This window comes from Rhinichthys klamathensis, unplaced genomic scaffold (genome assembly GCF_029890125.1).
Source record: "Rhinichthys klamathensis goyatoka isolate OS25496 unplaced genomic scaffold, OSU_Roscu_1.1 h1tg000127l_1, whole genome shotgun sequence".
Taxonomy (NCBI): Eukaryota; Metazoa; Chordata; class Actinopteri; order Cypriniformes; family Leuciscidae; genus Rhinichthys; species Rhinichthys klamathensis.
Genome location: NW_026606664.1, coordinates 4,898,900 through 4,917,630, shown reverse-complemented (window position 1 = coordinate 4,917,630; position 18,731 = coordinate 4,898,900). Strand labels below are relative to the sequence as shown.

At 38.7% G+C, this 18,731-nt stretch overlaps 1 protein-coding gene across 2 annotated transcripts in view; it reads right to left on the bottom strand.

Moving 5' to 3' along the window:
• Positions 1-4,685: 4,685 nt before the first annotated feature.
• si:ch211-246m6.5 (von Willebrand factor D and EGF domain-containing protein) overlaps positions 4,686-18,731 on the bottom strand; it is a 78,760-nt gene continuing 64,714 nt past the window's right edge. For both annotated transcript variants that reach the window (XM_056256621.1, XM_056256622.1), the window contains 12 exons: positions 15,683-15,850; positions 13,454-14,275; positions 12,381-12,476; positions 12,178-12,273; positions 11,683-11,778; positions 11,468-11,563; positions 9,202-9,297; positions 8,607-8,702; positions 7,496-7,591; positions 7,093-7,188; positions 5,243-5,340; positions 4,686-4,922 (listed from right to left, as the gene is read on the bottom strand). In XM_056256621.1, the coding sequence (XP_056112596.1) occupies positions 4,902-4,922; positions 5,243-5,340; positions 7,093-7,188; positions 7,496-7,591; positions 8,607-8,702; positions 9,202-9,297; positions 11,468-11,563; positions 11,683-11,778; positions 12,178-12,273; positions 12,381-12,476; positions 13,454-14,275; positions 15,683-15,850 (1,877 nt within the window). In that variant the 3' untranslated portion in view covers positions 4,686-4,901. The remainder of the gene's footprint in view (positions 4,923-5,242; positions 5,341-7,092; positions 7,189-7,495; positions 7,592-8,606; positions 8,703-9,201; positions 9,298-11,467; positions 11,564-11,682; positions 11,779-12,177; positions 12,274-12,380; positions 12,477-13,453; positions 14,276-15,682; positions 15,851-18,731) is intronic.

Here is an 18,731-nt window from a genome sequence, read left to right as displayed (position 1 = left end):
GGAAGTGTCTGCCGCCGTTTGTCAGTAATTGACTGGCTGGAGTCTAAAGTATTACGATTAAAATCCAGGTTTCCGTTTTGCCCATAATCCTCGTGTTCCTATTCCCGCCCTGTAGAAGTTCACACCACCTGTGGCGGTAAGTCTGACAGTGAGATGATGAAATTCTTTGTCATGCCGTCTTAACGGGAGGTACGAGACAGGGAGGAACGCCTCTCTGTGGAAACACACACACTCAGTCACACACACATGGGCGGACACATTTGTAAGGTGCTTAAAGTTGTGAACTTGTTGCATTATCTTAAAGGTGCTCTAAGCGATGTCACGCGTTTTTTAGGGCAAAACATTTTTTGTCACATACAGCAAACATCTCCTCACTAACCGCTGGCTGCCTGTCCCCTGAACACACTGTAAAGAAACGCGATCTCTGTAGACAGCCCAGGCTCCACAAACAGCAACAAAAGCAAACTGCAGCGACCCGCTCCCTGAAACATAATAAACTATTCCAGCCAATGACCGACAAGAAGGGTTTGGGGGTGTGGTTTGGGGGGTTAGTGTGCGGATGAGGAGGAGGGAGGGTCTAGCTAGCCTCCGTTTTGTTTGACAATAGTTCGAACGTCAACAAGAAGTGACGTCACCCAGGATCGCTTAGAGAACCTTTAACGTGCAGGATTTTTTAATGTCTTTAATTGAAGAGTTATCTGAAAATCCCCTATGACTTCCCGTAATACTTCGTAAAAGTCGAAAAAAGCCCTGTGCAGGACGACAGGCAGACCTTAAAGGGACCATGACCAAAAATGAAAATTCTGTCATAACTTTAGCTACTCTAACAGACCTTAGTCAGGTTAGAGGTCATAATGAATTTTACGCGGCTTAAAACGAGTTGTCTTAACAATCTCTTTACAATGCTGTATCTTTTGGTCAGAATCCTGCATCAGATAATTTTCACATTTTAAAAACAGTTTTGTGGCGTTTTTGTCTTCTGATAGCACACGGACATATCAGAGATGTCTATTTGATGTCTGTATTTACATCTGCAAGATGTATTTATTAGTGTTTTTGTTCATCTGCAATACATCTCAGAGACATCTCCTCTCAGATGTCATATAGACTAGAAGACATCTAGAAGATGTCTGTTATGGTTTAGAATGTATGTAAAACTGCTCTTTCTTAGATGTTTATCAGATGTATTACACAGCAGATGTTTTCTAGATCTTTAGCAGACATCTCACAGATGTACCTGTGCTATAGCTATCCATGCAATTACAATGAATGGGGTCTGAGAAAAAAAAAAAAAGACAAAGAATAACAACTAATCCTATGAAATATTATTACGATTTAAAATAGCCGTTTTCTGTTTTAAAATATAATATGTGATGACAAAGCTATGGATCTCCTACAGGGACATGGTGGTGAAGTAAAAAAAAAATATGTCACTGCTTTTGCGTTCCTCTGAGACGTTCCCTTTGCATTCGTTTACTGACTTCCCTCGCAAAAACTTTGGCAAACAAACAATAACTTAAGTTTCTCTGGGGAACGCAAAACTTTAGCGAGAGAATGAAAAAAGCATTGACGTAGATTTTTTCCTCCCATTAAAGTAGGGGCTCCGTAAAGCAAAGCTACATTTTCAGCATCATTACTCCAGTCTTCAGTGTCACATGACCCTTCAGAAATCATTCTAAAATGCTGGTTTGCTGCTCAAGAAACATTGCTTATGTTGAAAACTGTTGTTTTGCTTGATATTTTTCTGGAAACCGTCATGCGTGTTTTTTCCCCAGGATTCTTTGATTAATCAAAAGAACAGCATTTATATGTCTTTTGTAACATTCTAAATGTTTTACTGTAACTTTTGAGCAATTTAATGCATCCTTGCTGAAATAAACATTGTCTTTCAAAAATACACCCAACATTTGAATGGTAGTCTGTGCTTTATTCACACTCAATCAATCAAACACTAATCGGCCTCCTTGTAACCCTTTCAAACCACAGTTTAAAATCGTTAAATAACAGTGAGTTGTTTAATGTTTACCGTCCTTTTCTCTGTTTTTGCGCACCTCAGGTAATCGTATACGAACAGCTGGATTATTAGCTATGCATGAGAGGAACTATCTACGACTGGCTCATTAATGGCCGCCATCAATGGCCGTTAATTAGTTCAGATGCTTGTTTGTGTTGTCACCGAGATGTCTGTTTGTATTTGTGGAAAAACTGCAGCCACTGCACGCTCCGCCAGGCGTGACAAACAGCATGTTTACGTGTTTTTTTTAACATTCCAGTCACATTAAAGGGGACGTCCTCAGAGAAATAGAGTGCAACTGAGTTTCAGGCCACGTAGTCGGAGGAAGGATAGCAGAGGATGCTAAATTGTCTGTGCCTTGGCTTGAATAACAAGAGAGATCGTTTTTCTGTCAAACTTAACTTTAAACTGCAATGCATTAAAAATCAAAGGTCATTTAGAGCAGTGGTTCTCAAAGTGGGGTCCGCGGACCCCTGGTGGTCCGTGAACTATAGCCAGGGGGTCCGCGAAATAATTTATAACAGCCTACCGTTTTTCCCGACTATAAGTCATCTTTTCTTTAGCATCTAAAAACTTGCTATTTATTCCAAAGTGACTTATATAATGCATTTAATGTCAAATAATAAAAAAGTAGGCTCTTAAAGGTTTATATAGATAGATATTCTATCTATATTTCTTATGTCTGTGCGTCAAGTATTCGCTGTATTTTGGTCGATTTTTGGGCACGTGCGCCACAAAGGAGACAGAGACGGCAGAACGCGCATCCTGTTGTGTTCTTTATTTTTAAAAGGCATGACATTTTGTAGTCATTTTTAATGTATACACAAATAAAAAATAGACACTTTGCCGTTTTGAATGATGTACTCTTATCTGTATGACCACACCACTGCTGAGGAAAAATCCAAGTGTTCGCGCCGGCGTCTCATGTGCGCGCACAATATGTCAGTTCTAGCACTGCTAATTTGACATCAAAACCTGTTCATTATCAAAATAAAATACTCACCGAACTTATAAAAAGTTCTGCTTAATTTAATTTGTCTGTTGTACACTATGAAGGCAGAGACGGTCAATCATATACTGTCGACTTGCTGTTGTTCCAATCTCATTTCTCCAAATGTGAAGATGCTGATACGTGTAGGCCTATATTGGGACTGAAGCATGAAGCTTTCTTTACATAAATAGTTAAGCTTCCAAATGTTAGGCTACATCGCAAATATGGAAACTTTGGACCGAATGAGAGATGCACGAGCCCAACGTCTGCAGTTTCAGTTTCGATTCAACTTAATTCGTTTAGACTTGATGTTTTAAATAAATGTTGTCTGTATACTATTATTATTTGTATTATTATCTATTAATAGTATTATTTTTCATTCTTGTTTTGTTCTGAATACCATTAATTTAAGGATTTGCTGTGGAGTGAGGGGAAGTAGGCCTACTACGCCTCAAGAACGCAACAAAGTATTACACACTCAGGTCCAACTTATTTTCTGGAGAATACAGTAAATTATAAATTTGTGCATAGGGACAGGGTCGTATACCCACAATTGAGGTCCCTGAGGTCCGGGCCTCTGTAATTTTTCTATGTGTATAATGAAAGTTGTGAAATAATTGCCTAATATTAACTCTAATTTGGTGCTGCAAGGATATTAAACATCGCGATGACAACTGACCTTCTCATCCGAGCGGTTTCAGCAGACTAACAGCGCTCGTCAATGTCAATGTTTGAGTCGGAGATTAAATCAAAGTAGGCGGGTTTATGTTCACAGAAGCTGCAAGCCGAGCGCGAATTTCCGCATGACGCTTCAGTTATTCGGTCATAAAGTGCGAGATGAGATGTAAATCGCTAAACTAAACAGCTGTTTTAGATAGAAGTTTTAAACAAACGACAGAAACAATCAGTTTGCAAAGTATCAACCGGGAAAGGAAATATAGGGGATAGCGGGGCACAACGTAAATCCCAGTTGTGCAAGTGGGTCATGTTGTCACACTGCGTTACAATGAATATGTTTTGAACTATGTTGTATAGCTGTGTGTTCGTTGTCAAACTCAAAAATTAGTTTATTTTTAATTGTTTTAAAATGCCATTATTTTATATGAAAAAGTTAATAATTGTATTTTATTGAGAAAATATTTTTGTTTGTCTTGTATATTTGTTTGATTAGATCAGATAACATTTTAATCTGTCATATGGTCATGTTACAATGTGCCCCACCTATGGGACATGTTGTCACATTGCACTTCCATTCTTTCTGGGTATATCAAGAAAAAAGTACAATTTTTGGCCTTAAAAACACCTTAAAATGCACGTGTAGATCAAGAAAATCTAAAATTCCTCGGGGGGGCATGCCCCCGAACCCCCCTAGCAAGTTCACTTTTGGGACCTCAGTAGGCTATTTAGAAATTCCTGCATATGACCCTGGGTGGAGACTATTTGTGTCAAAATATTTCATTAACCACTCCCACATTAACTTTAGCCTCAGTCACTGTTATAAATATGAGGGGGTCCTTGGAAATGTTTTTCCCCTGTAAGGGGTCCCTGGCTCCAAAATGTTTGAGAACCCCTGATTTAGAGGTGAAGCGTGTCATTTCTGCATCACTTAACGGAATTTCAGAAATGTGAGTGGATGTTAGAAAGAAGTCAACAGAGCCAAAAAAAGAGCCAAAAAAAATGTGTAGTGAAATACACTCATTTATTTCAATCATTTTCACAAATATAGTAACGTTTGAAAAGCGTGAAAAAACATTATATTATACCTTATACATAAATTAATATTTTCAGATATGATATTTACAAATTGAAAACGATATTGTAACCCTGTCAGGTTAATAAGTAGTAAAATATGAGCCCAGTGTCCTCAGTGCAGCAATGACACCTCATGTCATTTCCTCATCCTCTCTGGACAGGAAGCTGTAAAATAATTAGAAACTCTTCAAAATAAAAGTTATTTATTGGCATAGATGGTTCCATGAAAAGCTTTAAACATCCATAGAGCCTTTCCATTGTACAAAAGCTTCTTTATAGTAAAAAAAAAAAAAAAAAAAAAAAAAGTGATTAAATTATTAAAATGTCCTTCACACTAAGAAAGGAAAGGTTCTGATGGTTCTTTGAGGAACCAAAAATGGTTCTTCTACCACGATAACCCCCTTTTGGAAACTTTCTTATTAAGAGTGTTTATATGCATGTTTTTCTAAAGGAAAAAAAGCATTTATTTATTTATTTATAATTACCTTTCTAGAGCAAAGAGTTCCCATGAAGCCACTTCTACAAGCGCACACATTTGGTCGGACACATCGGCTTCCATACAAACACCTCTGTTCACAGATTGCTGTAAAAAAAGTTTATCAAGTTATATTTTAAGTCGTAGATACATTTTTGATGGTTGATTCATAACATCATTCTAAAAATATAATCATTACATTGCAAATGTAAGTCACATTGTCCATTTTTACGGTTAGTACATGGAAAAAGATGGAATATGCACATTTGATGGCAGAAATGAAAAACATACAAATGATACTGAAAAAAAAAAAAATTCTATATTTATTTTAAATATTCCTGGTCTGATTGTAAATAATTCCTTAGTGCATGTTTTTCCTAAAGAATTTTTTTTAAGTAAATTTATATTCAATTCAATTTATATATACTCTTTTCCCACCAGCATTTTTGATCATTTTCACAAACTTTTTCACATTTTTTTTTTAAATTAAATTTATATTCAATTCAATTTATATATACTCTTTCCCCACCAGCGTTTTTGATAATTTTCACAAACATTCAATGGCCCCAAGAATATTTTGTTGTATGAATATCTGAACATGCAATAAATCAAAAGAAAGAACAGACCCTCTGCTTTTAAACTAAAGAACCCGTTTTATTCACTTGAATGTGGGTAAGTTTCATAAACAAGACAACATTACATTTTGATCAAAGAAGCTTAGAAATTTTTTTTTTTCAAAGACTACAATGTGCAAAAAGCAATGCTTTTATCACTTGTTTCTGCTCCTTTTTTTTTGCCTGTGTTTCTTTCAAAAAAAAAGATTCTTTCCTCTTTAAGAAGATGCGTAATAGCGCCCCCTACCGTAAAACAGTGAAAACAAGGAAAGCTGGGAAATGACGTCAATGGCGGGGGAAAGAGTTAATAATTAGAACTAAAATCAATTGTTAATAATCAGTGGTGTTGTTTTTCTATACAAAAAAAAAAAGTTTTTTGTGAAATTTCATTTATTTAATAATAACAGTAATAATAAAAACTTGTATTAATTTATTTGTAACATTTAATCACAACTAAGACTGTATGGGTGGGGGAAAACTAATATTAACCATTTATATAATAGTGTAGTATTAAAGATCCAAACAAATGCTGGTGGGGGAAAAAAAAAAAACCTAATTCGATTGTTAGCAGGGCCGTTTGAAGGAATTTGGGGGCCCCAAGCAAAATGGACATGGAGGCCCCCCCGGCCCCCCGGCTTATAATAAGTGGACATGGCAAGTGCAACACTTCAAGAGTGCGTTCTGCGAAGAAGCCATCCAAACCCTGCAGGTTTAGTTAACATTGCAGAACATAATGAGTCTTTGGTTGCTGTAATATTATTTTTGTCAAAAGTAGTGGATACCAAACACATGAGAACGCCAAAACGTACAACACACCTGGAATGATAATTTAGGGGATTCACTCCCGTATTTATGTATCACTCCTGAAACTTTAAATACTCCAAAGAGTACCAAAATTAAAGTTATATCTATTTATAAATGGTTTCATTTTGAATGAACTATTCCTTCAATAACGCAGGTCAAGTTTAAGGAAAAGCCATTTCAAATTCCCCGATCTACTACCCTCATGAGAACATCACCCGTCGCGCTTTACTTTCAGTAGTAAACATGAATTCCTACTTCCCGGTGAAACACAGATGATCTGTCCGTTTATCACCAAACGTATCACCAACAACCGCAGAGCACAGGAACAGAAGAGATGCTATTTAGATTATTTTACAGAGAACTCGAGCGAGTCTTTTGAGGTTCACCGCGGTGTGGTTGTGGTGAAACGATTAGGCCTACATTTGGGATAGGAATCACTTACGGATTTGGCAGAGACTCCCCCTCCAGCCGGGACTACAGTGGCAGGTGTCCGGCCCCACACATTCAGCTCCGTTTAAACACTTCTGCAGACAAACAGCTGGCGGAACAGAAACAAATAGAGAAACAAGGCTCAAACCAGTGACACACATTATCCAAAGTGTGATTTCTATGTTGTATAACTAATTGTTCTAATTCCTGTTACAACTGAGAGGTTTATGTTTAAAGACACAATTAAATCATCTGGGAAAGTGGGCCGTGTGCTCGGGGTCACTGGGGTCAGAGGACATCGCTGTGACTCATGGGTCTCATGTGTAAACTGGAATTTTTCACACTTTAACATTTGTTAACATGAGGTAAGGAGGTCGCTTCAAGGTCTTTTTCAGGATTAGGTTTGGTACTCATACGTTTATCACATCTCTTTCCCCTCCAGCCTGACGCGCAGTCGCACACATCTGGTCCGACGCATCGCCCTCCGTTCATACACACTGGCTCACACACACCTGTGGAGGAATAGGGAATAAGGTAAAGCTTTGGATTTACTCAGACCAACAGGGTAAAGTAAGTAAATCCAGGTTTTTGCAGTCAGATAATTCCAATCCATAATTTAGAGTTTGATTGGTCAAGATGTGGCTGAAATACTGATTTAAACTCTGACAGCAATAATACAATACTAAATCAAATAAATAAAAAATAGAAACATTTATTGTATTAAATAATTACAAATAAAATTAAATTAAAAAATAATAGTATTACTTTTTAACGTTTTATTATTAATAAATTATTAATTAGTTATGATTTTTTAAATGTGTCTTATTATTATAAATACTTTTAAAGTGATGGTTTATTATTAAGTGAATAATAAGTTCTAGATTTCTTTTTTTATTTATAGAATATGAGTATTAATAATAACAATAAAAAACAGTTAGTATTATAAATAATATTTTTAATTGTTATAAAAAAATATATTTAATCCTTTATTATTCAAATTATTAACAAGTTATACATTTCTTCAATTGTATATTTTTTTAGTAATAATACCATAACTATAACAGCAATAATAATATAACTATTCATATAAATAATATTTCATGAATCAATGGCTTAATAAATTAATCATTAATTATTTTTTCTATTTGAAATTTTTTACCTTATAAATTAAATTATTTACCTTATTAAAGTTTTCTATATTTCCTCTGTATTTAAAAACAAAAAAGAATTTGCTGTTTACTGTCTGTAGTGTGAAGTATATTTGGGATTTTCTATTATAAGTGATGTCTGATCTTTGCTCCCAGAGCGCCATTTCGATCAACAAAACAACTCTATGCTTTTCTTCCATATGCTTTGATTTCACTCCCATCATGTTATGTGCTTCACATGGGGGGAAGTACAAAACTTTAAGCTTATGGTTGGAGCTTGGTTTGTGGTTATACATGTGAAACTGACCCGACACCTGATCCTACCAGTCTCGGCTTGGATAGAAGTCCTTCGTAAACACGTCAGGAAGACAGCACTTACTTTTCTCGCAGTGCATCCCTGAATATCCTTCCACACATGAGCAGATGTTGTTTCGTACACAGTGACCGCCGTTCTTGCAAGGTGGACTGCACACGGCTGAAAGAAAGAGAAGACGTCCAACATTTGATGAGTTAATATCAGACCTGTGTTCTTTGAACAGATGATAGATACATCAAACAGCTGTAAGGTGAAATAAACGACAGCAAATCTGACATGACCATGAAAACGCACTCTAAAAGCTTCTAAATTTCACCCAAAATTGAAGCAACCCAGACATTAGAGTCATTCCCTATTATCAAAAACATCTTTACCAGACGACTGTTTCAAGCCATTAAGCGAATCATTCCTCACCACATGGAGCTGCTATGAAGGAATCGATGTATACACATCAAACATCCTGAATCTAAGGCTATGACATGAGTGAAAGACTTCAATAGAATCCAAATGGTTTTTAGGGCTAGTCCATTTTATCGTTTTAAAGTGGAGTAGTCATGCTTCACACCTACGCTGTTAAGAAATTGATATCTGGCCTCTGTAAGCTCTCAAAAATAAGGCAATGCATCAGGAAAGTTGATTTAAAAAGAAAAGCCGTTACCGTTTTGACACCGAGCCCCGTAGAAACCAGGTTGACAGGTGCAGGAGTTCGGCCGTACACAGGTTCCACCGTTGAGACACACGGGGTCACACAGAGCTAAAGACAAACACATTTATTAAATAAAACATAAAATGAAACCCAGGCAATTGTTTTCTGATCAGATCTCACAATTGTGAGTGTTTGTGAGGTCAAAATCACAGCTCTGCTGTTGAAAAACTATGATTTAGGTCTTCAAAGAGACTAAAACTGACCTACTAATGATTAAAAAAGGTGTCTACACACAGCTTGGAACAGCCAAAATATTTTTTAATATAACTCCGATTGTGTTTGGCAGAAAGAATGAGGGTGAGTAAATTGTGGGATAATTTTCATTGTTTGATGAACTAACCCTTTAAAGTAACAACAGGTAGTTTTTTGCTCTCGGGCTCCCCCTACAGTTGGGAAACAGTATTGTCCTCTACTACTGTCGTAAACTCTGTCATCCTACATGCACGTGCAATTGTTGACAACCAGGATAGCCCTGAACACTGTAGGAGGAGGTCACATGCAGGTGTTCTGCTTGCGTCGCGTGTGAAATGTCTTCATCCCAGGTACAGTGGCATATATTTCAGCATGTCATATGAATATAATTTCATGGGTTTTATTTTTTTTCTAACGACAAATGATCGCGATGCTCACGTTTACAAGCCAGCGTCATTATAGTAGCCTAGTCTATTGGTTACCGTTTTACTGGATCTATATGATACTTCAATGCAATGTTTGAGTGGTTGATAATAACCATATATCGTCAATATTATAATATCAAGCTACCATAAATGAATCTGCAAATTTTACAAATCGATTTGCATTATAGCTTGAGGCAAGACAAATAAACAAATATCACAGACATGTTAGGTATCCTAAAATATGATTTTATTAATAATCTTCCTCCTTTCTTTGTACATGTTGAGTAGACTACACTTTTTAGGTCAAACATTTGCTATTTGCATTTCATCGATTGCAAAGTTCAAATCAGAACGAGAATACTAGCGATAGCTAACCATCAAAAACTAGAATATCGTCTACTAGCTACCAGATTGATAATTCGCTACTACTCTAGAGAGAGGCATTCTTTTTTCGGTGGAGGGTTCGATGCTCCCTGCACACGCAAGGTCACTCGCTCGCTTTCTCTCTCTGCCGTCCGCGCGCGTTGGAGCACAGTCTCTGTCTCGCGTGCGCGCTCGCTCTAGATTCCGGGAGATTTGAACTAATTTGCGGTATAACTTGTCGATCACGAGTGGCTCAACAGGTAGATCTATAGATAAACTCATCTTTCAGGGATTTGACCGACTGGGTTGACAATTTAGCGTGAGAAACCGGGGGTGTGGCGTACGTGTGAGCGTGTGAAACCAATCAAATGCGGGTGTCTCACGGCCAATGCGTGAGAGTTGGCAGCTCTGCAATGTTGATCCTCGTTCTGCCTTTAACGCGATCACTTTCTCTTTTTCTCTTTTTGCTTTGCTCCGATAAAACCTTTGCTTTCTTGTTTTTCTGTGCTGCTTCGGCCATGACTATAACATTTGGCTCGCAAGTCCGATTTTAAGGAAGTGGGGGTGGTGGTGGAAGTGACGTATATGCCGTAAAGCAGTCGAATTTTGTAGTTCTCTTTGTTCGCCGGTTACTACCCGAAACCCGAAGTTTAAAAGTACGATTAAAAACGCTACAGACCCCGTCAGGCTATGGCAGACGTGTCATTCAACCTATTGTAAGTCGATGTACCATCACAAGAGACTTGGAAATATATTATGAAGGTTGAAAAGTTACCTGTTGTTACTTTAAGTAAAATAAAAATGAAATATGAGACAAAAGTGTAAGTGTAAACTTTTTAAACATTGCCAATTCATTTATACACCAATAAGCAATGCTTGTGTTGTTCTTAAAACACTTACCTACACATACCAACATTATATTGCTTCATCTTTTTGCTTTGTTAGGAGAGTCTGAGTTGATGTATATTGGTTTTTGTAAAATGTTATTAATGTGAATAAAAACTACATTTTTTACTCTGAGCCGGCTAGGTAATTGATCCTCTCAGGTGGACGAGAGGAAGTTATCATCAGGCTGGAATAATGGCTGGTGTTTTCTCTGAGCCGCCAGAACGGAATGAAAAATGAACAGATAGAGGTTCTACAACAGCTAAATGCCACCAGGAAGCAGCACACACACATATGATGGATTTAGTGAGAAGAGATTGGTCCCACTGGGAGCCAACCACACACACTCTCACCTGTCTCGCACGATGGTCCCGTCCACCCCGCCAGACATTCGCACTCATCCGGTGATGCACATTTCCCTCCGTTTTGACAGTGACGGTTGCAGACCACTGTGTAATTGAAACCAAAACACACGTAATGTCTCCTGTGACCACTAGGGGTGTAAGAGTTTATGTTTAACATCCACATGCGCATGAAATCCAAGCAAACATGATTTATCGGGACTCACTGGTTTCACATCTGGGCCCTACGAAACCATAGGGACATGAGCAGGTGTCTCGACCCACGCAGGTGCCTCCGTACAGGCAGGGCGAACTGCAGAGAGCTGCAGGGATATTCATACGACCAAATGCACACAAAATACAGTCATATTTCACACAAAGCAAACAGCTAACACATAACTCATCAAGGCTGCACAGATTATTTGGTGCAGTTGCCTCTTTATGGAAAGGGCAAACAGCACATACTGCAGATTCATATGCTACTTCACGCTAGTTCACACTATTAACCCACATAAATGTAAAACGTTTAGTCTTTTTCCTGAACACAAAAGGCATAAACAAATAAAGATGTCTCCAACTGCCAACTAGCAATAAAGGTAGCCAATCATGGTTAATAAACAAAAGGTCATCTGCCATAGACGAGCCCTTTGATATGTTCTGTCCGAACTTTCTGTTTAATAGGAAATACATCAACACAGGAAAGAACACATAAACGCACTTACCGCTATCACAGGTCTCTCCGTGGTAACCTGACATGCAATCGCAAATATCAGGCGCGACACATTTTCCTCCGTTCAGACAGGCTGGACTGCAGATAGCTGTGAGAATCCAAACTGACATTATTCTACAATTGCAATACAAATGTTGGTGTGTGTGATTGTACCATATTCACAATTTTATAAACAAGTGCGTGTTTGTTTGTGACCTGTTTCGCAGTTGGGGCCATTGTATCCATTCTTGCAGCGACACGTGTTGGGGGCCGCACACTCCATGTTTCTACCGCAGGCATGTCTGCACACGGCTGAGGGCACAAATGGCATGCAAACACAAATAACACATGGTCAGATTCACTCCATCAACACGCAAACACCATCTGCGGCATGAAGCACAGGAAGCAAGAGTATATACAGATTATTTATGTACTGTACCTATTTTAAATGTGTGCCTTTCACTTTAAATTAAAGTGAGTTGTTGTAAAAGTGAAGGTGACGCCAGTGTTATATTTTTAGATAATTACCATGCTTGCTTTTTAAGATTCACCCTTAGTTCTTCCTTCGAGCATTCTGAAAACTACAGGGCTGATTTGAATAGTTGGGTAACTTTCACCACATGTTTAATGAAAAAGCTAGATCCACTGCCATCTGCTTTGTAGCGCTCAACACAAGACACCTGAGACTGTTTTGTGCATGTTCACAACATATTCATACCTTGAAAACAGTGCCTGAAAATAATCCATGAATGCATAAGTAATCATTGGTGAGTAAATTTCAACAGTAATACAATATCATGGGGTTACAATAGCAAACATGTTTCTAGTGATTCTTTCACCCTGTGCTCCTAATTTTCTCAGGTTCACGAACCCACGGGATGGAGCTCAAGGAATGTATTTATTCCTCATGCCTAGAGCATGCTTGGGGAATGAGCTTATTGTTTACAGCAGTTACTGTCAGTTGTCAGTCTAAAACTCGACATGCTGCATACTTCTCCGTAGTTTAGACCTCAGACGGCATGCCCACAGTTTGTTCACTGACCTATTGCATATAGAACTGGCAATTACTATGTAAATATTGGTAGTTCAGATCGGACTGGCTACCTTATTTACCCCTAGTAGTATCTTTAAGGGTACATCCTACTTTAAGGTACTAATGTGCACTTTTTTAGGAGTGGATAAGGAATACATATTTAGGGTACTGCCAAGTGATGTTGTACATCTAAAGGTGCAATATTTTTTACACTTTTTTTTTTCCTCAAAAAAGTAATCTATACATCTAAAATTACCTCTGCACATTCGGCCATCTCCAGTGTATCCCAAAGGACACCGACCGCATCTAGGTTGCCCGTCACCTGCAAGCTCACAGTGGACACCTGGGAAGCAAGGGACATCTGCACAGGTGAAGCTTCTCTCCTCTAACATAACCACATTTCTGCTCTTGCTTTGGTGTTTACGGTTCTGAAGAGTTGGTTGGTTATCCAGAGATTGGGTGTTGCTTTGTTCACCAAGGTAGGTGAAGCTCTCCTGGGGCAGTGGTTGAGTCTCGTATGGGTCTTGGATTCCAGCCCCAAGGCCTCCGTCTGCGGAGAACTCAGTCTCCGAGAAGGAGAAGGAGAGGGAGGTTAGGGCTGCTGTTAAGGGTTGCTGGTTGTCTGGAGGTGTCAAAGGTCGAGATCGGGTAATTGTGGCCAGACTGGATTGCTGCCTCAGTGCCTCGACATGCCTCGAAGTGTGAGGTAAAGTGACTTTTCCAGGCGTGACGCCTGCAAATCCATGTGCCGAGACTTTAAATGAAGAATCTCGCTCCTCTGGACTTGGAAGAACTTTCAGTTGATTGTGAGAGCGAGAGAGGAGTCGATCCCTGCTGTTGGTTGAGGCAGGTGTGCGTCCCGCCATCAGCGCCAACTCCCCTTTCCCTGTAACAGGTGGGAAGGTTGGCGGGTGGGGGATGTGAGAGGTGGCCTGATGGTGTGGGGTCCTCACTGGTGAGGATAGGCGTCTCTGAGGTTGCCTGAATGGAAGGACGGGGAGGTGCAGATGGGGAACACTGTGGGAGATATGGGGTAGGTTGTTCTTGGCTTGGGTCAGTTGCGGTGAGTAGCGGGGTGCTAGATGAGAGGACAAGCTTATTACACAAGATGGCAAGCAACTTGTCAAGCATATGAAAAGTAAATACTTTTAGTTTAGCTTTAAAAAGTTTACTTGTCAGGCACAACAAGGCACGGTAAGGCTCATTACCAAGCAAAAAAAGAACAAGGACACCAAAATGAAAGGAAGAGATTGACTGTATTCTGAAGTTATCATTCATACAAAATCCTCTGGAGATCTTGAACAGCCCTTTGAAGATTTTGCACAATGAGACCATCAGAAGTGCAGTTATGATGAAATAGTGCTCAGTACTAGCTTAAAACCTTTGGTGATGCTGGTATATTTACTCATAAACATATAACATATAGTCGCTTTGGCCTCTCAAAAAGATTTATTCTGTCCCCCATCCACAAGCAAGGAACAAAGACGCAATACAACAAAACACAATGCTAACAATAGAGACACACTGCCGTTTTTGAGTGTGTAGGAATCTGGGCCGCATGTGGCGACAATGAGGGAATTAGCAGAATGAAGCTGTTTCTTTTCTAGTTCCCACTGTGGCTGCTCATGGATTCACTTCTGATAACGGCACTATTAGGAATGATTCCAGCAGTGGCCCATTCACAAGGAAAATGCATTAAAAGTCATTACCCAGCTCTGAAGGCTTTTACCGTCGTGATGCGATGCTGCAACATAGGAAAATGTATTCGAGGGATTTTTCTAGCAAAAGAACAGATTAAGAAGTCTAACAACATTTCCATTGAGTGAAATGTAACATACTGTACTCCGGGGATAAGAAAGGATAAGATGCAGTCTGGTAGTTTTGCTTTTCAAATATAAAAAGAGAATCAAAGACCAAAGAACTAAAACTCTTACTCGGTTAAAAAAAAAAATTTCTTTACTGTCTTTCCTTTCCTCATCCCCTCTCTAAATGAGTTTACACATTCTTTTCCTAATTCCTTACTGTCTCTTTCTGTTCCCTATTCCCGTCAGCCAAAAACACATTGTGGGTCACCATGCCGCAGCCTGTGCATGACTGAGCATTAGACGTTTCCAGGTCTTAGTTATCAACCGTATCAAAGCACCTGTCGCGTTCTGAGGATTACGACAGCCTTGTTTCCTATTCGTTATGCTTTTCTCTAATTACTGGAGCTCTGCGCTTTTGGGAGATGAAACAAGGAGGATTAAGAATGGATTGAAGGGGAAAACAGTAACAGATGAATTTTTTAAACAAAGCTAAAATGCAATTTAAGACTTCATGATGATGCAACAACTTTGAAAAAGTTCTATTGTTTAGTTTTGTGTTGATTAAAGGAGCTATATATATTATAATTCAACCAAAAAAAACCCCAAATGAAATCCAGTTGACTCATTTAGGCTTTCCATTGATTTGAAGAACTAACAGCAATGTTTCAAAAAGTACTTACTGCTATGCTTTGATTGTTTCGTGCATGTACGTCCATTGCCGTGATAACCTGGTGGACATCGTCCGCAGACATAGCCAGTGTAGGGTGGCCGGAGGTCAAGGCACTGAACACCTGGAAAACACGGCCTACTTGCACACTTGAATGTCATATTTAGTCCGTTGGGAAAACCTGCATTGGAGAAACATGACATGGTTGCTTTTTAGGTTTGCCATCAATTTTGAATGCATGGACATTAAGTTCTGTCAGCCTTTACTCCTACTTATTGGCATCTTAGAAGGAGATTGATGTGAATTTAGGGTCAGAACCTCTCTGGGTTCTGGATCCTCTGGTGCTTTCACCTTTACTTCAACTCCTACCAACAATTTCACAGTCTCACATGGCCTCCATATCCTACAATATCCTACAACCAAATTAATGTTACCCAACCGCAACAGATTGGTTAAGGATTAGCTATGCAGGTAAATTGAGGTCTCGCTCATACACTAGGGAAGATGTGCTGATGTCAGAAGGTGTGAAGCAATAACCTGAAATCTTTACGTCATTTCCTGAGACTAAAAGTTACCCCATAGTTTTATACACAACTAAACAAGCTGGCATCCTTTTTACTCCACCACATAGAGGCTACAAGACTCATCTGAGCACTTTTGGAGCGCAAGGGAAATGATTTTTGCAGCAGTATATGGGGGTCACATCACCATATTTTATTGAATAAGTACGCCCTCATCTTGTTCACAATCACCCAGATGCATGGACCTGTTCTGTCGAGCTTCACGTGCCATGTCAAATAAAACAAGAAGTCTGCCCTCTGCCAGCGAAGCAGAGAAAGATGAAAGAGTTAGCAGCTGTCTTCCATTAAAAATAGATTTATCGGCCCTGTGATTACACATATCAAGGGTTATTGCCCGGGCTTTTTGTCCCATTTTCGCAAGGTCAGCACAAATCCCTTAGACAACGACGGGATTTATTGGCCGAGGGGTGACAGCTTGCATCCCCTCTGCTTGCCATCTCATTTTCCTCCATAAGTGTGATAGCAGGCAATTTGCAAGCCGGTAAGACTGTATTAGCAAGAGATGAGGTGCTCCCAAGGATGATAGCGTCTTTCCAGAGAGTGCTATTTGTCCCCGTTCCTCAAACTCTGGACTTAACTACCTTTCGGAAAAGATGACTCATGGGATAGCAAATCTTTGTGGACTTTACAAATCCCCTGTCCTCAATCTCAATCATTTTATTTCCTTCCTCGCATTAATTATGACATAGACAAGAAAGGTAAAGGGCAAAAGAGGGTTCGACAAGGAGACGTATTGTTCAAATTGCTTTGAGTGCTGCCTGGGGACAAACGGCCATTGGGGACACTGTCTAATTTCATTTTCAATTAGTATTTACAAAAGGACGACCAGGGTACCTGAGAACGACAAGAACTTATTTAACCTTTGGGTTTGTAGCACACAGTAACTCAAATGTAAGAGTCTCTTTTGGGATCCTATTAATTAATGTTTCTACATTGGTAATAACCTGTAAAATACAGACAGCAATTCCAAACAATTACACGGGGTCCCCGTCTACATTGACCCTCTGAGTTTGTAAAATTAAAATGGTCTCTGCATAGAGGGAGAGAAACGATGTGATAAATCGGTCAATTATCCACAGCTTTCCATAAAAAAGGAGAATCCCAAATGAGATCTCTTGAATGTCACTATTGTTTCTTTTAGACAGCAAATTGGATTAAGAAGGTAACAAATTATTAATAAATTCTGGTTCACATATTTTTCTCTTTGAGAATTTCAGCAATCTCAAATGTTTAAGATCTCAACATGATCAAACTATTCTCATATTTGCAAAGTCTGCAATCAAAAATCTGAAAAATGAAATTATGAAAATCTTAAAATGATGCTATACATGTTCATTTTATAGCCCTAAAGTCTTACTGTATGCAAATACTGTCTCATCATGTGTCTCTTTTTCATTGCTCAAAACTATTTTTGAAGAAAGATGATTGTGGTAATAAAATAAAAACAAAAAGCTGCAAAGATGTCTTTGCAAAGCTGGTTAGAGAACAAATATTCCCTTGGGAACCCCGTCCAGTCTCTGTGGTTGATGTCTCATCTTTCTATCTTTCCATTTTACTCCCAGAGGACATAACCTGAGGGAGTGAAAAGGAGAAGAGAGGGAAGATGAGGAGAGGGAACAGAGCCATAAAGCCAATTTACATTCCCCATACTGATGTCCTCCAGGGCCCTGTTGTGCCAGTCCCAGCAAATATTGTTAGGCCCCTGAGCTATTTGCAACAAAGTGCTATAAACATAGGTCTTATGACTTGTGTGCTCTATTTCTCATGAGATTTCTAAATCTCACTCCCAATCATGTTCAGGTCAAATATGTATTATAATGATGCAAAACACCAAGTTTAACATAAATAATTTAACTGTTTTTTTTGCCTAAGTCAGATGACTTCTGTTTACGTATGGTTCTTTTATTTTTTTTTGCTGAGAAAAAAGACCCCGGTAAATCTCAGTTATGTCTCCTTTAGAATTTATGGAACCAACAAGAATTTGATGAGAAATGTCATATTTAAACATTTTACTCCTGAGTGCAGACTGCAGTGTCTTGGCAAATGTGATGGATATTTGTGACATTTTTTAGATCTCTTTCCAAATACTCAAGAAAATAATATTACTACGGTGTTTTTGCCCAGGAGATCTCTTTAATATCTAAGTTGTTTCTTTCAGACATCAAACATGTTTGTGTTTTTTTCCCCTCCTGCTAAACAACTCTGCAATCTCAAATACAGTATGTCTCCTCAAAAGTTTTAGATTAAGAAGAATTTGCTGAGAAAGCAAAGGTTGGAGTTCATATTGAGACCATATTAATTACAGACTCTGGTATCATGTCAAAATGTGAGCACAATTTGAGACATTAGATCTTTTCCAAAACTCCCAGGAGATCTCTTTAACATCTCAGTTATGTCAGATAAAGAACAATGAGATTGGATGGAGAGCTAATGGAGACAATTGTTAACATCTCGTGTTGTAGATTTTCTCCTGAGAAAAAG